This window comes from Leptonychotes weddellii, chromosome 12, assembly GCF_054177405.1.
Source record: "Leptonychotes weddellii isolate Sample4059 chromosome 12, ASM5417740v2, whole genome shotgun sequence".
Classification (NCBI taxonomy): Eukaryota; Metazoa; Chordata; class Mammalia; order Carnivora; family Phocidae; genus Leptonychotes; species Leptonychotes weddellii.
In genome coordinates, this window is record NC_138380.1 from 38113175 (window position 1) to 38138305 (window position 25131).

A 25131-nucleotide genomic window follows, 5' to 3' on the forward strand; every position below is an offset into this window, starting at 1 on the left:
GCATGTACTACCCCCTACACACACGTAATAATATACAAATTGTTTTCCTCCATTTGAGAGTAAGCTTCATATATCATGCCTCACTATCCCTAAGTAATTCAAAGTGCACTTCCTAAAACCAAGACGATTCCATTAAATACCCACAGGAGAGTTAGCAATTTGGGGACATTTAACAGTGGTAAAATGCTGTGATCTACCATCTGTATTCCAATTTTGTCAAATGACCCAATGATGTCCTTTGTGGCATATTTCTTCCTTCAGTATGGATCCAGTGCAGGAGCACATCTTGCATGTAGTTATCATGCTTCTTCAGTCCTTTAAACTGGTACAGTTCCTTGGCCTTTATGTCTCTTTCATGGCAAAAGAATTCCTATTTTTCAATGTTTTATAACTTACTACCATTCTTAGTTATCTTAATGCTCAAATCACCCCAGTATGGTCATCAAGAGCCCCTCAAGTTGGCTCCTGTGTCCTTTTGACATGCCCTAATTGACTTTTTTTTTTTGCACTTCAGTTTCTGGCATAATACATTGTTGAAGGCTCATCTTGTACCCTTTCTGGAACCAGCCGTTTCTCCAAGGAATCCAGATTCCTTTTAGTTGAGGAACTATATTAGAAACCAAAATCTGGGTGCCAGATGTGCTCATTGGGGTATATTTGTGTCTAGGCCCTCTCAGACAACAGAACTGGGAATATATATGTATATAAGCACACACACCTGTGTGTGTGTGTGTGCATGTATACAGGATGTTTAAGACATCATGAGTTTATGCTGCCATCTCCAATTCCAGTGCACTCCCATAGGGGACTTTTTTCCTTGCTTTGCCCCATTCCATATCTGTATGTGTCTTCTTCCACAGTGAGACACCTCTGGTTCCCAACGTCAACATATTTACTCAATTCTACCATATGCCCCAAATCATTTCATATTGCTTCACTCATAAAACTGCAATAAACAAACCTTCTAAAAGGAGTTCAGATTTTGTTTGCAGTTGTTCCCTGCTGCCCCACCCCTGACTAAGGGAATACAGTCAAGTCACAGATTTAGCAGTTACTTAGATTAGTTTCTTTTTTATCCTACTGTATGGTTATGTCACTCATTCACAATACAACTGGGTTCATTTGTTCAGTTTCTTACAGGTTGTTTTTTTTTTTTAAATAATAAATAAATAAATTTATTTATTTAGTAAGCTCTACACCCAACGTGGGGTTTGAACTCATGATCCCAAGATCAAGAGTCACATGCAACCAAGCCAGCCAGTTGCTTATAATTTTAAGGATTTTTTCCTTTTCATTCTTACTGATTTTTAAAAAAATATAGAACACTAACATGCTTCCAACAAAAAACTCATAAGACTAATAAGAAATTATATCAAGGTTGTGGGATGCAAGATTAATATAAATAAATAAATAAGTATATTAATATAAATAAGTAAATTGTTTTGCCATAAATCAGCAATGAACAATTAAAATTTGAAATTAAAAACATAACACCATTTATATCAGCACCCAAAAAGGGAAAAGAAAATACTGAGGTATAAATATAATATGTACAAGATCTATATGAGGAAAACTATAAAACTCTGATGAAAGAAATCAAAGAAGATCTAAATAAATGGAGAGATATTCCATGTTTGTGGATAGGTAGACTCAATATTGTCAAGATGTCAGTTCTTTTCCACTTGATCTATAGATTCAACATAATCCAATCAAAATCCCAGCAACTTTTGTAGCTATCAACAAACTGACTATGGAAAGGCAAGAGACCCAGAATAGCCAACAAAATACTGAAGAAGAACAAAGTTGGAGGTTGACAATACCTGACTTCAGAACTTACTATAAGCTAAAGTAATAAAGATAGTATGGTATTGGTGACATAATAGACAAGTAGATTAACAAACAATAGAGAGTCCAAAAAATAATCCTTGTACCTTGGTGTTGGGAAAATGGTGCACTGCTTTGGAAAACAGTTCATCAACAGGTTAAACATAGAGTTACCATATGGCCCAGGAATTCCACTCCTAGTCTACACCTAGGAGAAATGAAAACATATGTCCACACAAAAACTTGTACATGAATATTCATGGCAGCATTTTTCATAATAGCCAAAAACTGGAAACAACTCAAACATTCATCAACTGGTGAATGGATAAAATTTGGCATATCTATACAATGGAATATTTAGGTATAGAAAGAAATGAAGTACAGATAAATATTACAACATGGATGAACCTTAAAAACCAGGTAAAAGAAGCCAGACACAAAGAACCACGTATTGTATGATTCCATTTATATGAAATACCTAGCATAGGTATAGTCATAGTGATAGAAGGCAGATTAGTAGTTACCAGGGGCTGGGAAGGAAGGAGGAATGAGAATTACTGCCAATGGATATGGGGGTCTCTTTTGGGGGTAGTGAAAACATGAAACTAGTAGTGATGATTACACAACCTTGTGAATATACTCAAGTCACTGAACTCTACAATTTAAAAGAATGTCTTCTATGGTATGTGAATTACAGATCACCGTTACTTTAAAACATAATAGAAAAAGCCATGCAGCAAATCTTTTATTTCCATTTTTAGTGCCCAACTTGTCAACTTTGAGGACTTCCAGGGGAGTAAATCTTACATACTTGTGAGTTAAGAGTGGGCATTCTAGAATCTTCTCCCTGCCTCATTTTTTTTAATCTGTAAAAGAAAGATAATACTGCCAATTTGATAACATTGTATGGCCTTAAGCCCTCCATTTATATTAATTTATTTTTATCCCCTCCTGGTTTTTTTCCTAGAAAGAATCGTAACTAGTTCTTTGGACTCCCTAGGTGGGGAAAAGATGATATAAATCATTCCCTCTCTACCCTGAGCCTTGATATGGCATTAATTGCTACCTTTTATAGGGCATTTGCTATATCTATGCACTTTATATACATTATCTTATTTAATCTATGAAACAGCTCTCTGAGGTAGGAACTAGTATTATTTCCATTTGAGGTATGAAAAAGCTAAGGTGTAGAGAAAATTAGTGCTCAGAACCTAGATTGGTGAGATAGCCAGGATTCAAATCCTGTCTGTACTCATAACTGAGATACTGTGCTAACCCCTCAAATATTTCTAAATTTTAATAAATTTTTTTGAAAGTCTACATTGCCTTTAACGAACCCATATAAACAACCTTAATCAAGAAACATAAAAGCTGCATAACCCTAACAAATTTTCTCTTAGTAGATTACATAATCGTCACTGGTAAATGTCTCAAGAAGAGTTTTAGATGATGGCAAAGAACAGAAGGGAAATTATCTTTTGGGGATAGGTCAATATCTATGTGAAAGCAGGACTCTGCTGCCCAAAGCAAGAGTCTGGTGGTCTTGATGTAAACACTTATTACTCATTTAGGGATATTTTTCCTTCTCCCTTATACTCCAGTTCCAACTTAGTTCTGCTAGAGCAAAGAAATAATTAGAAAATAGGAACAATGAAGCCCACTATACTAAAAGACTGGACAGCAAGTGGAATCAGGGAGGAATCAGAACAGAGACCAGAGATGGAGTTGAGGCCAGGTTGGGGCTGGGCTGAACAGGTTAGAGAGAGATAGGCTTAGCTCATCTGGATTGACAGTGAAGTGTAGCAACTGGAGTACAGGATAGGGATAAACCTGTGGGGTAGACTGCAGAGAGGAAGACCCTCAGGGTGGAATCCAAACGCAGCTGGATGCAAATGAGGAGAGAAGGGAAGCAGTGGTAAGAAGAGAGCTGGGTACAAGGCATTGTATGATCCAAGAGCCATATTTTTCTTGCTACTTAAGTATATGCACAAATACTAATCAGAATCAGATAAAAGACTCGAATAAGGCCATGTAGTCCAAAGTCTTTATATTCCATAGTCAGGGAAATAAAAGCTAGAGAAGTAAATTGCCCAAAACATACTGGGCCCGGTACAGTGATATTTCTAGACTATGTCATAATCAAAGTTAAATCAATCTAGGATATTATGGGATATAAAACAGCACACAGATGCCTGATATATCTTTGCTGTTTTGCTATGTTTTGCATTTAATCTGCTCACACATATTCTACAATTCACTCCTTAATATAGTCTAAGACTTTTGTTCATTAATATTGAATGTAGTAATTCTTGTAATTGTGACTTTGGTGGTAAATAAAACTAATCTTGGTATTTTTGGGTTTGTACATGGAACTATCATCATTCGTTTCATGGAAAAATAGATTTTGGGGGGTGTGGTATATATGTGTGTGTGTGTGTGTCTGTATGTGTATATATATATATATACACGTATGTGGTTGTGTATACATTGCTTAAGTCATTTAATGATTACTGAATACCTTTCTTCTCAAATCAGTGTGTACATACTATGCAATTAGGCAGTCTCCCCTTGTGGTATGGGTGTGGGTGAAGGAATTTTCCCAATTAACTCATGGATTATCCCCTTCCTTTGAATGAACTATGCCTATATAAATCTATCAAGGGCAAAGTGATCTCATTTCATCTAGTATAGGCTTGGTAACAACTGACCAGAGTATGGGTGGCGGAAGGAGCTCCAGTTTTTAAAAGGAGAATAAGCCCCTTGTGGACACAGAAAGTAGACTAGAACTCCTAGAGATTCCAGCTTATCGTAGGTACCTTTCTCATGTGGATGAAAAGGCAGCCGCATGCAAAGCACTACATACGATGTGTTTACATTCAAGCTGTATGCTCACCACACCTGGTGACTTTCCATTTTCTCCTATGAAGGAGCACCTGCATCCAACTAGAATTAAAGCAGGATGTATAAAGTAAATCAATAGCAGCAAACATACTATTTAAAAATGAATCAATCCAAGGTGTGTAATGGTTTTAGACTGAAGTAGTTGTTTTATAAAATACACATGTGCAAAAACATTTCTTTTAGTGGAGGCAACCTGCGAAAAGATCTTTTAACATATAAAACAGACCAATTAGAAAACACATAGTCACCAAGAAGCACATACCTATAGTTTATCCTATTTTTTGGAGACAAAAACAGAGATACATGATTAAATAAAAAAGTTTTTTCATCTTTGCAAATTTATAGGAAGTCCTACAAAAATATAAAAAAAGAGTCCCATTTGGTTCATTCTTTTAAAACTTCTTAATTGAAATGAAGAAATCACTAAATAAAATGGCTCTAAAAAAATCTTGGATATGCAGTTCAATTACAGTTGACATAATTATGAGATCCTAAAAACTCTGCTACCACCTTTGGAACTATCTAATGGTGATAGGCTAGATACACACTTTGACGCCAATTCCAATTCCTCGTACTGTCGAAGGGAAAAAAAAGTACTTTAATGTATAAGAAACTGTGAAACAACACAGATGAAAACCCATCTTTTATGCAGAAAAGTATCAATTAAAGTGAAATTAGTATGTTATCAAATTATAGTGGAAAATATAACTTTTTCAAAATGATGGTTCACTGAACTACCTCTCTTTCCTGATCCATATAACCAAGCTACATATAGATGTAATTTAGCTATCCACTTCAATTTATATCTATTTGTGTAAAGTTAAAACATTTAAATTTGATAAAAAAAATTACTTGAATCCATTTAAGCAGTCATTATTATTTCAAAAACCAAATGTTGGCCATAATGAGTATCTTTAATTATTTGATATATGAAATATGCAACATAATTATTTTTATGTGGAATTAAATTTGGAGTTCCCCTACGTTTCATATTTAGTAAACTGATTTATTACAAGAACAATGATTTTTTTTTTTCTTTTTAAACCTACCTAAAAAAAAAAAAAAATTTTAAAAATTCTGATTTACAAGTCATTATTGCCATCTGCTGGTTATTTTGTTTCACTGCACTTTTGGGTAAAAATTACCAATTGCTTTACTAAGAGACAAAGAGAAAACAGATGAGTTTTAGATACAGACTGAATTAGAAATCTCTATGTAAGAGAAACAATTTGCTAAATCACGAGGCATATTCACTTAAATAGAATATAATATGCAAGAATATATTGTATTATATCAAATTATAATGTGTTATTTTACTTGTCAGTTCATCATAGAATAAATATCAGGCATACTGGTTTAAGTTATTGTCATTAATAAGCATGTAGCTAAAATACAACTCAAATAACTGTTCAAAATAACTAAGTAGGGGCGCCTGGGTGGCTTAGTCAGTTAAACGTCTGCCTTCAGCTCAGGTCATGATCCCAAGGTCCTGGGATAGAGCCCCGCATTGGGATCCCTGCTCTGCAGGGGGCCTGCTTCTCCTTCTGCCTCTGCCTCTGCCTACCTCTCTCTCTATCTCTCTCTGTCTCTCATGAGTAAATAAATAAGATCTTAAAAAAAAAAAACAACCCAAAATAACTAAGTAAAATAAGTGACTGCTGTTGGAAGTTATAGAAAGATGAAAATGTGCCATGATTCTATTCAGCCATGTTTTCCCTCACATATACAAATCTATTCCTTTTTTTTTAAGAGAAACTAGTTATTTATTTAATTAATTAATTTAAATTTTATTTTATTATGTTATGTTAATCACCATACATTACATCATTAGTTTTTGATGTAGTGTTCCATGATTATGGACTCTGAGAAACTAACTGAGGGTTCTAGAAGGGAGGGGGGTGGGGGGATGAGTTAGCCTGGTGATGGGTATTAAAGAGGGCACGTATTGAATGGAGCACTGGGGGTTCTTAGTAAGAAAATGCATAATTATTTATGCAACTGTCTCTCAGTTTTTTTAAGTTAACTAATGAATCTAGCACTCATATTACTGTCTAATAATAGAACTATACAGAAATATAATTTAATGAAAAAGAATCCAGGTTAGCAAAATATTGTGAGTAATACTGACCAGTATCCTTTTAATATGGTCAATCTAGAGCAAGATATAGGAACATTTTTTTAAATTAAGTATGTATTTTGTTTTAGGTGCTTTAGCATTTTTCACGTGAGAAATTTTAGAGTGGCTAAGTTACTAGCTCAAGGTCACACCACAGTAATCTTCCACATATGAGTCCACTATGTAAAAGATTTAAAATGGAACCTGGCATATAGTTAATTATGTGTGGCTATATGCCTGAATCATATACATCCTGCTTCTTATACCTTAAACACTATATCATGAGTATTTTTCCATATTATTAAATATTCAAATGACTTTAGTCAATTTAGGGATGCTTCACTTCATGAGTGTTCTATAATGTATTATTTGATGTGGAGGTTATTTCTAATTTTCACCAATAGAAATAATAATACAATGAACATTCTTATAAAAATTATTTTTTAAATAGAAAAAGTGACCAGATTAGTACTTTCAAGGGCTAAACCAAGGGTAAGAATATGTTTTATTCTGTTAGTGCACTGAGTGATCCAAGAGGCGACTGGAAATTCCAGAAAACAAATAAACAAACTGACCAAAAAGTGTAACACAGGAAATAGGCAAAATGAACTGAAGGGTAGGAAACCAAAATCAGAAAGTTCAGTTCAGAACTGTACAGGAAAATGGCACTAGAAATGACGTCTGGTCAACATTCCAGTAGCAGCCACTCCTTCCTTCCCACAAAAATGCCCACCCCTCATGAAAAAAACATAAAGTGTATAAAATCACTTGAATAATCTATTAACAAGGACCCTCAGAGTATCTTAAAAATATTCAACAATATACAGCTTAAAAGAAACACACCTATTAAAATCACAGAGAGTTGAGGGATAAACAGATTCATCGGGCAATTTCTAATTTTTTTTTTTAAAAAGCACACATAGCCATAATAATCTCAGGTAGAGTAGGGTGTAGAATTCAGCCAACTTGAAATGTCTATGGGAAAACAGAAATTTTACAAATTGACCCCAGAAGAGGTAGACAATGTAAATAGACCAATAATCATGAAGGAAACTGAAAGATTAAAGAAAAAAAGAAAGGCTCCCAAACTAGATGTTCTAATGCAAAAAGGTGCAAATCTACCCAGTTCATTTTATGAATCTAATCTAACTCTAATAAAAAATAATCATAGCCTTTCACTTACTGTTCTCAAAAATATTAAAATACATAAAAATAAGGTATTTTGAGTTTGCATATTTATTCAGTAACATATTTTTATCAACCACCCATAAATACCTTTCATTTTAAACTGGTTATTGGACAATTTTTAGCTGTTAAAATTTGGGCAAGTTACTATAGCCCTGATCCTCAGTTTTCTAATTTGAACAAAGTTATTGTATGAATTAAATGAGAAAATATTTTAAGCACCAAACAGTGCCAGCAATGTAGAAATTCTCCCTGAAAAAAACTTATGAAACAACAAATTAATAACAGTATTTATTGAATTTAAATAAGTGACAAGATGAATACTATGGTCAATAGTTGCTTTAGACCTTTAGAGAAGGGGGAATTAATGTGGGCTGGGGCTTGGAAGGTGAAAGAATCAGATGCGCAGGGAGAAATGGATAAAAAAGCTAGGGGACTAGGGAATAGCTTTCTGGTATGAGTAAAGGGATAGTTACGGAGTCTCATGCTTTGCACCTCACTCAAGATTACTGGAAGATCTGTGTCCAGAGAAGTGGAAAAGGCCGATTGGGGCAGATTATTGAAGGCACTGATGCGCAAGCTAAGGAGTTTACATTTCATTTGTGGGTTATGGGAACCATGAATATTTTTGAGGGATATTGTATCAGGAAAACTAATCTGACCATAATGAGCCATAGATTATCACATGGGGGAGGTGGGGATGAGGGAGTTCAAAACAGATGGGAAGTGAAGCGGTGTGGACTCCAGCGGCGCCAGAGGACATGGAAAATGTCAATGAACCCCGTCCATCTTTGCTAGCTGCTATGGCATGTTTGGCTATGTAGCGACTCTGAGGCTGGGTAGGGTCTGGTTTAGGAAGGTGAGAGCACTGAGCACAATGATTCTATGCCCAAGGAATTCTATCTTAGCAACACTGTTGGGACACATACTTTCACTTGTGAAAATTAATAACGGGAAACCTCATTTCAAATGGAGTCTATAGGCCAGAAGGGGGAGCTCCCTCACTGTACCACTGGAGGTGAATTACAGACCACAACCGAAGATGGAACTAGAAAGAATCCTCAATTACAAGCCCTAACAGGAAGAGATGTACATTTTATCTCCCACAAGAACTTTGCTAAGCCAGCAACTCCGCCAATGAGAAATCCTCATCACCCTGCACTCTTAATGTTCTCCAATGGGTTTCTGTTCAAAATAACCCCGCCCAACTGTCTTCCTTCTCATAAGTTCCTCTCCTTTGCTGTACTTGCCTGTCGTTTTGCCCATAGCTTGCATGTCCTGAATTGCATTTCTCTGCTATTCCTTAATAAACACATTTTTGCCTGATAAAATAACTTTCAATTTCAAGGTCCACATACTTCAAGAATGGATTTATAAATGCCGCCCTCCAAGGGGAAAGGCGGTATCAATCAACTCTAGTGCCAACCCGAAGCCTTGAGGTTAGACTCACCTGGCTCAGCCTTCTCTGCCACATGTTGCCTATGGCCTTGGGCCAATCCCTCTATGTAGGAGACACTTAATGTCCATTGCAAAGGTGTTCATAGGAGGGGAGAGAGATGTTCCCAAAGTGGGAGGCGCACCTCTTTCTTCCCTCGCTCTCTTTCTATGGTTCTTTCTTTCAACTAAGATTTCTTTCCCTTTTAATTACTCCCAGACGTGCAACCTTTTGGTAAAAATAACAAAGCTACGCCTGAACTCGAAAAAAAGAAGTAAATCAGAGAGAGCTCCTTCTGCTTCCCCGCCAGCCGGACCGTGGAGCCCCCCGGGGCACAGGTCTGCCCTCCTGCGAGGGTGCGCGCGGGGATTTGCGTGGGGCAGTGCGCCGGCGCCGCGCCGGGGACGACACGCCTGGGGATGCACGTGATGCAGAGCGCTGGGGCTGTGCGCGTGGGCTGCGCGCCGAGACGGTGCGCGGTGCGCGTGGAGGACGCACGAGCAGAGCAGGGAGGCCTGGATCTCACGCCCCGCCTTCCAGGCTTCCCGGTCGTCATGACGACCGGGCGGCCCGCAACGGTGGCGGGGACGAGTCGTTGAGGCTGTGAGCCGAGCTAGGCCCCTGCGGACCTTGCCCGACAGGGCTGGGCCGGCGCCAGACAGAGACCCAGCTCCCTCCGAACAGGGACTATGAGAAAATGGTCGGGCAGACGAGGAGTAAGCTCAAAGAAGCGGCTTCAGAGCCGTCGCACTCCTCCCGCTCCATGCCGTCCAGGCGGCGGCGCCGGGCCACCGGAGCCGGGGAGCCGGAGATGGAGGAGCCGCAGGCGGAGGTGGAAAAGCCGCAGCCTCCTTTGCCCGTAGGCGGGGGGAACCTGCCGGGGGGCGCCCGGAACTACTCGCCGAGGAGGACCCGAAATCTGAACGCGCAGAACTACATGCAAATGGAGGTGATCGCGAAGACCCTTCTTCTCGGCCGCTTCCAGTTCCTCACCTGTTTGCTGGAGCAGCTCCGCGACAAGGTGCAGCAGCTGAGGAGACGTCAGGTCAACAGCAGGACCTCTTTGGGCATAGGTGAGCAGAAGAGGCCGGGAGAGCCCGTGGCAGGGGCGGAGGATGCCCTCTGAGCCTCGGGTTTCAAGTGGTTTGGGTGAGTCTTAAAGATCAGCTTAACAAACAAGCTGGGCAGTCCTAATGACAAGGTCCAAGGTTGGGAAAATCGCTGACAAGAATTCCAGCTCCCTTTGTTCTTGTTTAAAAACATTTTCCAGGGTTTGGGGGCATAGTGATCACCCCTGTGTCACCAACAAAATGTCATTTTGCTCAGGGCAGCCATTTATCGCAGGCTGTGAAAATGATAGGCTAGTTCTTGGGGGCAGACATGTTCCTCTTGCACCTTAAAGCAAAGTAAAGTGTTGGTTTAATTAGTTGAGAATCTTTAATAGTGGAAATAAGGTCAAATTAGACAATATATTGCCTCATGTCAGTACTCATTTACGTTCATTTTGCTGTGGAACTTCACTGCCTAGATTTGGGGAATTTTCTTCTAACTTAAGCACTTGAAAGATTTTTCTTTATTTACATTCTTCGTTTTCTGTTGCTTAAGAGTTAATTTAAATGTTATTGCTGTTGTATTAGAATCAAATTTGAGCCTAGCCCTTGGTCAGACTGGCTACTGATACACGTTGAAACGAAGAGAAATGTCTGCTAATGTAAGTTGTGATTTCTTTTCATCCTAAGTTGACTGCTGATGTTAAAGAACAACGAGTCTCCACATTTGGGGTGTTACAAGTACTAGAGGAATAATAGATGGGAATTCACACTTACATTTTATCAGATGTCTAATTGCTGCAACAGATAACATCCCACATCAAGAATCAGAATGGTCTTGGATACCGGAGCCGTTTTGCCATCCCAAACACAAGCTCCTGAGCACCCGTGTCTGGCAGAGCGAAGGCACTCAGTGAGTGCTGGGTGAAATAATAACTGAGTATATTAAGTGCTAAGGAGAGTTCAGAAGAGCAAACTAATACTTTAGGATTGGAGGTGGGAAATGAGATCAGAGAAGACTTTTAGGAAAAGGTGGGATTGGAATTGTGATATTAAGCCTAACATTTGGATGTGTGAGGCAGAAAACAAGTATTAGAGGCCAGTAAAATGGCATAATTGAAGTCAAAGAAGTGAGAAAACATAAAGGTAAAGTAAGGTGGAAAGGAAGGATACAAAAGGAAGAGGAAGTGGAAAGTCAAGTTCAAAAGGTTGGCTGGGACCAGCAGTGGAGAATCTAATTCAAAACTTGGTTTAAGGAATTTGAATTTCATTCTGTAGAAGGCACTGATTGATTCTTTAAGAAAAAAATTTTTTTAAAGGAGATGAAATGCACATCATATAAAATTAACCATTTTAAAGTGAATAATTCCGTGGCATTTAGTACATTCACACTGTTAGCATTGAATAATTTTTAAATAGAGTGACATCATTAGCCTAGCAGTGGTTTGCAAAATAGACTGGAGATGGATGGAAAAAAGAAGCAGAAAAAAAATAATTGAATACTGGAATCCTGGCAATAGTGGTTTTAGAGAGGGTAGCAACAACAGGAATGGAGAAGAGAGGACAGAGGTGAGAGTCAATGGAAGCATTTTGTGAGGGCTGGGTAAGTGGTGAGGTGGAAGGACAGGGACAGAGAAAGTTTAGCAATGAGGACTGTAGATTTGGGAATTATCCACGTAGAAGTGAATTAAAACTTGAAGATTAAGATTCCCAATGAGAGAAAAGTGGGCAAAGCAGAGATATTTGGGAAAACCTCTTATACTTAGTTTTAAGAGATGGGAGGAAAAGGAAAAGTCAGAAAAGTATATAAAAACAGAGTGGTCAGAAGCATGGAAGAACTGGAAGAGTTGGTATAATAAAAGATGAAGAAATCCAAGAATCTGGTCAGATGCTGCAGAGAGGTTTGAAAAACATAAGAGTTTAAAGAGGCCATTGATGTTGCTAACTAAAATGTCACTGGTCATTTTTTAAAAAAAAGTTGTAAGAACTTAGAAGAAAGAAGCTGGCTAAAAATCTTGTCAGCAAATGGGGTTATGGGTTGGGTGGGGGAGAGAATATGTCATAGGTTGAAGGGCTTTTAGATCAACGGAAGTGTTTTAATGCCTAGGAGAATTGAAGGCTGTAGAGAAAGGTCTTGGGGAGAGGGTGAGATTCAGGTTCCAAGAGAGGAAATAGTTGATGGAACAAAGTCTTGGAATTTTGAGAAGGGTGGAATTACAGGAACAAATTTGAGAAGCTAACTGGAAAAGAGAAGAGATACTTCCTTTGCTGAGATGGTAGGGAATAGAAAAATGAGGATTAATATGTAGAGAAATGTTAAAGTAGATATAAGAGAATTTGGGAGTGCTTGCATCAAATGATCTCTGTTTCAGTGAACTATGAGGCTAGGTCACTTTCAGAGGTAAGATTGACAGATACAGGGTCAGGAGACATGCTTTTTATCACATCTTTGGAAGAGGCTTCGTGCATTTAGAATATTGGAATCATTACACTTTACCACTTTTTCAGGTGTGGAATGTGGGGTTGGGGAGGGAATGAAAGACACAAGAGTATTTTGAGGATTTTTGGAAGGCTAGATGGATTTATAGGGTATTTGATCTTTTCCCTTTCCTTAAACATAATTTTTAAGAGTTTTTTCCAGTACATGTAATTGTTAGAGACTAAGAAAGAGAATAGAAATATGATTGAAATAGGATGGCGTATGTATCTTAAAGTTAATGAAGTCTGATAAAGGGACATCCATTTCAAGTTGGGAAAGAAGATATACGTTTAATTTCAAAGTGGTTCAGAGTATATTACATATTAGAAAGAGCTAACGTATGTAGTGAGTATGTACTTTTTCTATAAAGAGCCAGGTAGTAAATATTTTAGGCTTCACAGGCCACATATGGTCTCCATTGCTTATTCTTCTTCTTTCGTATTTGTACAACCCTTTAAAAACGTGACAAGCATTTTTAGCTTGCGGACAGTACAGAATCAGATCATGGGCTGTAGTTTGCTGATCATGGTATAAAACAAGCAAGTCTTCTGAGAAGTACTGAAGAGTGGTAGGAATAAGCCCAGGATGGTTAGGAATATGGAGAACAAGAGCTGGAGAAGCATGATTGGGAATTTTTTTTCAAAATTATAATTTGTTATTATTATTAATATATCGATTTACATTTATTTTGTTAGTCAAGGTAATTTCTTGAATTTTTAAGAGGTTAAGTTGGTGGTTTGTTAAAATGACTTGCCAAGTATATTTGGGACAACCAGAAGAAGTACTATTATAAAATAGTACTATTATAAAATAGGAGGGGAGGCAGGAGTTTAGGAATAGCTGAGTAAATTCACTCCTCTGTGATAGTGACAAAAATACTTGGAAAATTGTCAGAATCAACTTTTCAAAACTTTATAAATTAACCAAAGGTTCACAACATCCTAAAGAGCATGTATTCAAAAACACTACTGCAATTGTGTAAGAACAATGGGGTTTGTGGCTTTTTAATTTGGCCTCATCCTGTGCCCCCTTCCCAGTTTTATGGTGTCCTTGAAAACCAGCATCCCAGCCACCAGAGGGGACAGACAGTGTTTGCAGCTCCTCAGAAAGACCCATACCCACAGTGGTGTTCCTGTTTTACCCATCTCCACACCCTCTGATAAAGCCTCATGCATAGGGGGCAGACCGGGTGACTCTAGATGAATCTCCCAGTAGTCTGGGAACAATCAAAACTCCATAAATAGGGGTTTTCAGCTGTGCTGCTGAGGAATCAACTTCCTGCGTTTAACAATTTCTGACGAGCACGGGGAAGGTGGTTTAGAGTGAATTAGCCTGTAGGCTAGAGTCACTTCTGAAAGGATTGAGCTGAGCACGTGTATATATATGTGCTTATTTTAAAAAATGTATGTAAAGAAATAGAGAAAGAAGAGGGAAAAGAGAGAATAAAGTGAAAATCCCCCCAAAAGGTCAAAATCATTAATAATTTCATCACTTTTTTTGCAAGTTATGTAAATGAAACATAGTCTTCCAAGCTTCCCTTTGCTCTTTGAACCCCCCCAGAGGTAAACACTATTCACAATTTGTTTTATGTCTGTTTGTAAATTTTTCCTATTTTATATAGAGAGAATTAGCTAGCCATCTTCCTTGTGTATGCTCTCTCTTTAGGCATATAAGGGAATGCATTTGAAATAGTTGTTTTAAAGGTATATTATAATAAAGCAGCTTTTAATGACTTTTTGTTTTTGTTTTTCCAGCTGCATTTGTGGGAGTTTTGCACTGGTAAGATTTGTTTCAGTTTTAAATAAAAACATTTGGATTAAAAATTGACATTGCTGTTTGCATACAATAAAATAGCCACTTGCTATGTGTATAGAATGTGTTTGTGCACATTCTGTGTACATGTAATTTTTAAAAAAAAACACGTGAAGCAGAATTTACAAAATGGATGCATTAGAGGAATAGTATTTAGGAATTAAAATATTTTTGTGTTACCAAAGAATTCACCACTTTATTTCTTTAATCTCTAGCTTTTCTAGTGTACTTTGCATGTTTATTTCATCTTAAACTCTTATTTTACAGTAATTGTGTGTTCTTAGTGACATTAGCTTAGAAATAAAGTTTTAGTAACACCTGTCAATTAGAAATCAGGTAGAAATGAAAATAAAGCCTCAGCTGTAGTAATACAGATTAAATGAGCCTTTCAGCATGTGTGTACATGTACCTTACTTTACACAAGTCACCTATGTGTAAAAATTATAAGTAAAACAATATTTTTCCTCTGATATATTTTCATTTCTACCTGAACTCAGGAATTTTTACTTTTGGGAAGAGTGGGATCAGATCCTTTTGGGACAGTGCTGTTCTGGCCATGTAGTCTCCCCTGCAGGGAGATTTTGACTTTAGAACTAAGGCTATACTAGGAAGAAACATTTCCTATAGCTGTTGTTACCCAGACATATATCTCACATGTGAATCAAGGTGAGTGGAAGACAGGGTTGATACTTGGAATTTGGCTTTCTATTTATTTGGAAAGCATCTACTATGTAAATTAAGGGTAGCATAATTGCTGACTAATTTTACTTACCACATATGCTCCCATTTTCACTGCCTACAGCTGTTTTCTTGAGTTGCACTAATCAAATATCTTGAAGTACAGTTCTGTGTTCTTTGGTACTTGCAAGTTGATCCCTTACATGGTATTCTATTTTTAAACTGCTTTAATCTAAAGTAATTTTATTTAAAATTATATTCCAAATGCTTTTCAACAGTCACAGAGGCATTTCTCAAAACTGTTACAATAGAATCACTTGTGAAACTTAAAAACTTGGTTTTTTAAGTTTTTTCTAAACTTTGATTTAGAGGCATGGAGTGGAAGGGGCAGAGATACCACAGGAGTTTTAGTAAACAATTACGATTAAGAACCAAGGAGTTAAGGAATTTCAGCTGTGTGCTACACGAAATCATAAATGCCTAAAAATATGCAAATTACTAAGCAAATTATAAAATTATCTCATTTATTCTTTTTCCTTTTATGATTTTTGTACTTTAATACTTAACTATTTTAGTACTGGTTTTGAAATGTTCTTATTCTTAGAATATGGTGCTTCATTTTTTTTTCTAGGATACATTTAGTAACACTTTTTGAAAATGATCGTCATTTTTCCCACCTATCATCTTTAGAACGGGAGATGACTTTTCGAACTGAAATGGTTAGTTTCTTATAATAAATTAATTTGTAGTTTAAGAACAGTAAGACTATAAGGTAGACATTTATTAGGAACTGAAATGAATTTTTGTTGAACTGCACTGTTTCTCAAGCTATAACCTAGGTTTATTATGTAAATAGAAAAGGTTTTAGGATTCTTTTACTTACCTCAATACTCTACTTTTCTAATGCAGACTTCTTTTAAATATAAAAAAGATCAATTAGAATAGCTAGGGAAGAAGGAAAGCAAAGACAACATTTAAGAAGTGGTATAGGGGTACTGAATGTTATCAGAAATTGCTTGTCCTCACCACCATTCATCTCCAGAACTTTTTTATTTTCCCAAACAGAAACTATATCCGTTAAACACCAACTCCCCATGCCCCTGTCCCCAGCCCCTTGTAACCTCTGTTCTACTTTCTGTCTCTGCAGATTTGTCTAATGGAGGTACCTCACCCACTGCTTTTTAAATCTCACCCTAATATCCCACTTAATCCTTTGAAAAAATGGGTACATTAGCATTTGCATGGCATTTAAATTTTTAGTATTTTATAGGTATTATTTCCGAAGAGAGGATATAAGATATTCTTAAGTAAATTGTGTAGCTGTGGCAGAGTCTGGGCTTTGATGACAAATAACTGGGTTCAGATAGCAGGTCTGTGCTTCCTTGTGTGATGGCTAGTCAGTTAACCTCTCTGATTCTCAGTAATCTCATCTGTTGTCTAGAAATAATGCTAGCTTTACAGGATTTTATTGACTATGAAGGGAGATAATGAATGAAGCACATTAACACAGTACCTGGCACAAAAAACAGTAGATGTTATTAATAAAAGCGTATTTGTGTATTTCCTATTTCTCTAAATGTAGACTTCTACATATTAAATATCCTTTTGCTGTAGTATTGTCTTATCCTTCTAAGCCGAAAGGAACAATCCTTATGTGCCCTCATATTTACCAATCAAAAATATGAGGAAAAGCTCTTTCAGACGTCAGCTAAAGCAGAACTTCAACTTAGTAGCCGCTGACATTGCTTCATCTGTTAAAACCAAGTCCTTGTAGAGGCATGAATGAGTGTAGAGCTAAAGATTGTTTCTAATGTTTTTGGGAGCATGTATTACAAACAGTGTGGCCCTTTATTTGCTTTTAGATTTTAGGAAAAAAAGCAGGAAATTGATGAAGAAAGTAATATGAAACCACATGCTTTTGTTAATCTCTGAATTTGAACTAAACAGCACTTTTGCTGGCCTAATAAAGTCATTATTTCCTGTGCTGGAATAATACACTAAGTTAATCCCTTTTTCAGGACTGCATTTGTGTCATGAACAACAGTAGTCAATTGACATTTATTTTGACATAACATTTGACATGTGCAGAGCTGTTAGATGGAGCTAGGAAGTAGGTTGCAAGCATTAAGTTCTGTCTCATTTTTGCTTATGATCATTGCATGTTATTTCTTAAGAGGTGGGAAAAAAGTAATTATCTATATACAAAGTTGCACAAGGACATAAAGACATCTCTATTTATGCCAGAATTCATCAGATCTCAGCCTCTAGGCATCTCTCGTAATGTGGCAAAATCAGGCATGCTGATACTAAAAATATATTGTATTCATGTTTTAAGCCATGGTCAGAAAAGCATTTAACCACCCCTCCCACTCTTTTTCAAACATACAGAAAGTATGAAAGTATAGCACAGTGATAACCTGAAAAGGCATGCCTTTTTTTGAGCCCAAGAATGCAGTAGCAAGGAGAAATTAGGAAGTCTTATTATTGACCTTTTCCTTTTATTCAGAAGAAATTGTTCTAAAAATGTTCATATTTAATTACATCAACAATTTGTGCATTTTTAAGGGACTTTATTATTCCTACTTCAAGACCATTATTGAAGCACCTTCATTTTTGGAAGGACTGTGGATGATAATGAACGACAGGCTCACTGAATATCCCCTTGTAATTAATACAGTGAAACGCTTCCACCTTTATCCAGAGGTGAGTACCATTTGGGGGAAAATATTTGTAGAATGATCCGTTTGTATCAGATAAAAATAGTAAGTACAATGATGTTATAAAAAGGAGGGAACCTTTAAGGTTTATTGATTGTATGTGACATTGTATGTCCCTCCTTATAAAAGGAGGGAACCTTTAAGGTTTATTGATTGTATGAGTATCAAAAATTCCTCTCCTAAATTTTAAAGACCCCAGAAACTATGCTTACATAAAGTCAAAGAAACGAATCTTAGTGTGGAAGTAATGACCAGCATAATCAGAGGAGCCAAATGGGAAAGAGCAAAATGTGTTCTAAATGGAGGTGGTCTCTTGGCTTTGGAGACCCTGTGAATGGACATACTGGTCTCATGAAGGAGCACTGAAAGTTAAGAGCAGACCAGTGACCTTGGAGTTACATTAATAGAGCAAGATTTATTTAGTCACATAGTCAGAGGTCTATGAATATCTTCCAATGCTTAGCCTAAAAGAGTGTGGATTTTATGGTAGTCTGCAGATTCTAGAAATTGGAACAATGACAAAAAATTAGTAAGTTCAATTTTTGAACTGTTAAGATAAATGCTAATTTGATGTCATGGTATGCACTACTTTTAAGTTATCACAGAATCTAGCACATTTTTAAAGATTAATGCTTCTTAGACTTTTCTTATTTTATAGCTTTAAAATTACTATTTTTTTGATTTTGAAAGGTTGAAAATTACAGAAACTTTGAGAAAATAAGCAAAGGTGTGATCAACCACCTCGAATGAATAAATGCTACTCTTTTGTAATTTTTGCTTCAGGTATCTTAAAGCATTATAAATACAGTCAGTCATTGTTTTGCTTCCAGTTGAGTTTGCTCCTTTCCCATTCCCACAAGTATCATCATCATGAATGTAATGTGTTGTTTTTTTTTTTTTAAAGATTTTATTTATTTATTTGAGAGAGAGAATGAGATAGAGAGAGCATGAGAGGGGGGAGGGTCAGAGGGAGAAGCAGACTCCCTGCCGAGCAGAGAGCCCGATGTGGGACTCGATCCCGGGACTCCAGGATCATGACCTGAGCCGAAGGCAATCACTTAACCAACTGAGCCACCCAGGCGTCCCAATGTAATGTGTTTTCATTGTTCCTTATTTTTAAGGATTGTTTTATGTGTTTTTGTAAATCCACATAAATGCTCTTATACTGAATAAAACACTCCATAACTTTTTCCTCAACGTTATATTTTTGAATGCTGTGTATATGTATATTTTTTCTTTAATTTTAACCATTTTATGAATTCCAAGATTATTTATACATTTCCCTCCTCGTGGATATTGTTTCCAGGCTTTAAATAATAAATAGTTCCAAAACATATGTTCTAGTATGTGTTTTCTAATTGTGTATATGTGCAAGATTTGTTGTAGGATATTCTAAAAGTAGAATTGTTATGTTACAGAGTATATATTTTGCTGACTTTATCAGATATTGCTAAATTGCTCTCTGAAGCAAATGTAGCCATTCACACTGCTGTGTAGGAGTATTTATTTTTCCTCATATCCTTATTAGATTTCAGTTTATCAAAATTTCTGGTTTTGCTCTTCTAATGGGTGTGATATACTGTTTATTTTAATTTGTACTTCCCTTATTATTTGTGGAGCTAAGAATATTTTCATGTTTAATAGTCATTTGGATTTTTCTTCTATCAATAACCTCTATAAATCTTTATCACTACTTGGTAGTTGTTTTCTTACTGATTTGTTGGCAAAATTTATGTATTTTGTAGAGTAATCCTTAGTAATATATGTGCTGAACATATCTTGTCTCTGGCTACTTTTTGTTTATTTAATTTTTATTGAGGTATAACTTACAAGCAATAAAATATACCTGTTTTGAATGTACTGTTCTTTGAGTTATACATTTGACACATGTGTAAAATTGTATAGCCACCACAGTTGAGTTATACAACATTTTCATAATTCTAAGAAGTTTCCACGTGCTCCTTTGTGATAACTAGCCTGTCCTCTATTGAGTCGTCTCATCACAGGAGTGGTGAGATGGGACATCATTGCTCTGTTCCTGATCTTAGTGGGAAAGCTTCAAGTTTCTCATCATTAAGTATGATTTTAGCTGTGGGCTTTTGGTAGATATTCTTTATCAAGTTAAGGAAGTTCCCTCTATTCATGGTTTACTGAGAGTTTTCTTAAGATCTTGAATAGGTGTTAAATTTTGTCAATTGCTTTTTCTGGGTCTGTTGATATGATCTTGTAATTTTTTTTCTTTAGCCTGTTGATATGATGGATTATATTAATTGATTTTCAAATTTTGAACCAGCTTTACATACCTGCAGTAAATCCCACTTGGTCAGGGTGTATAATTTTTATACACTGTTGGATTTGATTTGCTAATTTTTTTTTTTAGGATCTATGTTCATGAAAGATATTGTGTGTAGTTTTCTTATAATACCTTTTTCTGGTTTGATGTTAGCATAATGCTGGCCTCAACAAATGAGTTCGTAAGTGTTGCCTCTGCTGTATCTTTTGGAAGAGATTCTAGAGAACTGGTATATTTTCTTTGGTACAGTTCACTGGTGACCCCATCTGGGCCTTGTGCTTTCTGATTTGGAAGGTTATTAATTATCAATTAAATTTAATATAGTCCTATTCAGATTGTCTGTTTCTTTTTATGTGAGTTTTGGCAAGAGTGTGTCCTTCAAGGAATTGGTTCATCAGATTGTGAAATTTATGGGCAAAGGGTTTTTTATTATTCCTTTATTATCTGCTTAATGTCCATGGGATATGTAGTGACATCCTCTTCTTTCATTTCAGATATTTGTAATTCATGTCCTCTTTTTTCCTCAGGCTGGCTAGAGATATATCAATTTTATTGATGCTCTGTTGTTAGATGCATGCATGCACATTAAGGATTATGTTGTGTAGAATGGACTGCTTTATTATTATGTGATACCACTCTCTACCCCTGATAACTTTTCTTATTGTGAAGTCTGCTCTGTTTGGAATTAGTATAGCTGCTCCCACTTTCTTTTAATTAGTTTTAGTGTAGTATATCTTACTCCATTCATTTACTTTTAATGTATAGGTGTATTCATTTTTAAAGTTGGTTTCTTTTAGATAACATGTGGTTGGGTCTTTTCTGATCCACTTCGACAATTTCTATCTGTTGATTGGTACATTTATATCATTAACATTCAAAGTGATAATTGATAAAGTTGGATTGATATCTACTATATTTGTTACTATTTTCTATTTGTTGCCTTTGTTCTTTTTACTGTTTTTACTTCCATTCTTTCTATGCCTTTTGTGGTTTTAATTGAGCTTTTATATTATTGCATTTTCTCTCCTTTTTTAGGATATCAGTTATAATTCTTTTTTTACACTTTTTGGTTGCCCTAGAGTTTATAATATACATTTATGACTAATCCAGGACCTCTTTCAAATAATATTAAACCACTTCCTGGGTAGTGTCAGTACCTTATAATAACAAAATAATTGTAATTCCTCCCTCCCAACCCCTGAATCCTTTCTGTCATTCATGTCACCTGTACACAAGCATACACACATTCATAATTATACATAGTTGAATACATTGTTGCTATTACTATTTTGAACAAAGCTTATATGTTAGATCAGTTAAGAATAGGAAAAAGGAAAGTTTCTATTTTTATCTTCACTTTTCTTTTTTTGATGCTCTTTTTTCTTTATGGAAATGTAAGTTTCTGATCTATATCTTTTTTTGTCCCCTCTAAAGAACTTTTGTACAAAGTCCCTCAATTTTTGTTTGAGAAAATCTTTATTTCTCCTTCACTGTTAAAGGATAATTTCACATGATACAGAATTCTAAGTTGTTTTTTTTCTCTCAGCACTTTAAATATAGCAGCCCAGTTTCTTCTTGTTTGAATGGTTTCTGAGGAAAAGTCAGATGTAATTCTTATCTTTACTCCCATATAAGTAATGTGTCTTTTTTTTTCTGGCTTTTTTCAGAATTTTTTCTTTATCTTTGATTTTCTGTAGTTTGAATACAACATGCCTCGGTGTCATTTTTTGGCATTTATCCTGGTTGGTGTTCTCTGAGCTTCCTGGTTTGTGGTTTGGTATCTGACATCATTTTGAGGGACTCCTGAGTCATTTCAAATATTTCTTCTGTTCCTTTCTCCCTTCTCCTTCTGGTATTCCCATTATGTGTATGGTACACCTTTTATTGTCCCATGGTTCTTGAATATTCCAGGGGTTTTTTGTTGTTACTGTTTGTTTGTTTTTAAAGATTTTATTTATTTGAGAGAGAGCATGTGCGTGAGCATGAGGTGGGGAGGGGCAGAGGGAGAGGGCTAAGCAGACTCCCCACTGAGCAGGGAGCCAGAACCTGGGCTTGATCCCAGGACCCTGGGATCATGACCTGAGCCGAAGGCAGTTGCTTAACCAACTGAGCCACCCAAGTGCCCCCAGAATACTTCTTATCACCACACTACTAAAAGCCTATTTACAGCAGTTCTTATTACTCAGGACATCAGGTCCAGCTATTAAGAAACAATTACAAGGCATACTAAAAGCCAAAAACACAGCTGAAGAAATAGGACAAGCATCAGAAACCAGACATGGCAGGGATGTTGGAATTATCAAATTGGGAATTTAGAACAACTATGATTAATATGTTAAAAATTATAATGGATAAAGTAAATAGCATGTAAGAAAAGATAGGTAATGTAAGCAGAAAGAAAGAAATTCTTAAAAAGTACCAAAAAGAATTGCTAGAGATCAAAAACACTGTAACAGAAATCAAGAATGCCTTTGATTGACTTATTAGTAGACTGGACATAGCTGAAGAAAAATCCCTGAGCCTGAGTTTATTTCAATAGAAACCTCTAAAACTGAAAGTCCCAGGATCGAGTCCTGCATCGGGCTCCCTGCTGAGCAGGGAGTCTGCTTCTCCCTCTGACCCTCCCTGCTCTCATGCTCTCTCTCTATCTCATTCTCTCTCAAATAAATAAATAAATAAAAATCTTAAAAAAAAAAAGAAGTATTCTGTAATCCTCTCACTAGGTGTCAGTCTTTTATGAACCTGTGCCTCTGGGCTGTGAACGTCACAAGTTCTCAGGTTTTTTCTCCTGTTTAGGTGCAACAGGGTGGCTAGAAGGGGCTGGAATTGGGTATTTCCCTGCTTCCGTCTCTGTTAGGCTCTGATAAAACCTTAGTAGGTTAGGCTCTAGTAAAATAATTTCTCCTGAGGCAGGCTTTGTTAAGAAGAAGAGAGTGCTTTGGTGTATTTCAAAATGGTCTTTTTTCTACTACCCCTTGCCAAAAGCAGGAGATTTTTCTCTGATATTCGCTGTAGGAGCCTGGTGAGCTCCTAGAAGTAAAACTCATAAATGTGCTGGCATTTCCCCTATTACGGGGTCTCCCTGGAATTTTTGACTCTCAAACTTGTCTACCTTATGCCTCCAGCAATTTATCAATTATAATTTAGCTTTTCCCTACTCTCCAACTGCTTCCCATGGAGGTTTTTGCTCATGGGTTTATGTTCCACTAAGTTGTGATTCTCTCAGTTTGCCTGTCAGTCTCCAATATGGGGAATAGGAGTTTGCCCTGTGACCTCACTATATTATGTATATTACCTATACATAACTTACTACAGTCTACTCCTGCTCTCATTTTACTAGTTCAAATGAGGTGCAGAAACCTTACCTCTCTTTACATCTCTTTACCCTTCTCCCTTCATAACATCATCATCTTAAATATTTCTTCTACATCCATTTAAAACCACATCAGACAGTACTATGATGTTTCTTTTAGCCTTCAAACTTATTTTTAAAAAACTCGAAAAGTGAAGTTTATTTTATCCATTTTTTAAATTTCTTCCTTATGTTCTAAGATGCCTTCTTTTATAATTTCATTTCTGTTTAGAGAATTTTCTTTAGCTATTCTTTTAGGGTAAGTCTGCTAACAACATACTTTACTAGTTTTGTTTCATCCTTCATGTAAAACTCCCTTTAATTCTTGAAGACTTTTTTTTTTTTTTTTTTTGCTGGATATAGGATTCTAGGTTGACAGTTTTTTTCTTTCAGCATTTGATAATTATGCTACTTTATTCTGGCCTTTCGTGGTTTTTGATGAGAAATCTATTGTCAGTTGAATTGTTTTTCTTCTTAGGTAAGATTTTTTTTTCTTCCTTGTTGCTATCTATTTATTTATTTTTTTAGTTTTCACAAGTGTTCAGAAGTATGATGTTTAAAAGTTTTCCAAAAGTGTGATGTGTCTTGGTGTGGATTTCTTTGGTTTTATCCTATTTTTGTTTTGCTCAGCTTTGGTTTCTTCTTTCTTTTCTCTTTCCAAGACTTCAGTGATAACAAATGTTAGATCTTTTCTTATAGTCCCAGAGGTCCCTAGGGAACCTTATTATTATTTTTTTTTCAAATCTTTTTTTTCTCTGTTGCCCAGATTGAGCAATTTCTGTTGCTTTGTCTATGAGTTCATGGATTATTTTCCTCTATCCCTTCATTCAGCTGTTAAGCTCATTCACTGAGTTTTAGTTTTGGTTATTGTATTTTTCAGTTCTGAAATTTTGTTTCATATCTTCTGTTTCTTTCCTGAGACTTTCTGGGTTTTTGTTTCCAGTACATTCATAATTTCTCATTGGAGCAATTATTCTAATATTTTTGTCATCTCATTTTTGGAATCTCTTGATTTTTTTCCATTCAGTTTGAGATCCTTATGGTTCTTGATATGATGAGTGAGTTTCATTATATTGGACATCAATGTCCATTCATTGATGGACATTTGATCATTATTTTATGAAACTGGATCTTATTTAAACCTTAGTTTTAGCTGACTTTCTTTGGCATCACTCCAGCAAAGGAAGGAGGACGTCTGCCATCTTGTTATTGCCAGTTGGGTATCGAAGTCCAGGTTTCTCTCCTGGCCTCTGTTGACCCCAAGGTAGAGGTATTCCTCGTTACCTTTGA

At 36.3% G+C, this 25131-nt stretch overlaps 1 protein-coding gene across 1 annotated transcript in view; it reads left to right on the plus strand.

Annotated features, from left to right (window-relative positions):
- The first annotated feature begins 9862 nt into the window (after nucleotides 1-9862).
- The window catches only part of DPY19L2 (dpy-19 like 2), an 88156-nt gene continuing 72887 nt past the window's right edge, over nucleotides 9863-25131 (plus strand). Inside the window, exons 1-4 of the mRNA XM_006734097.3 lie at nucleotides 9863-10534; nucleotides 14744-14768; nucleotides 16111-16198; nucleotides 18045-18182. Coding sequence (XP_006734160.1) covers nucleotides 10159-10534; nucleotides 14744-14768; nucleotides 16111-16198; nucleotides 18045-18182 — 627 coding nt within the window. The 5' untranslated portion in view covers nucleotides 9863-10158. The remainder of the gene's footprint in view (nucleotides 10535-14743; nucleotides 14769-16110; nucleotides 16199-18044; nucleotides 18183-25131) is intronic.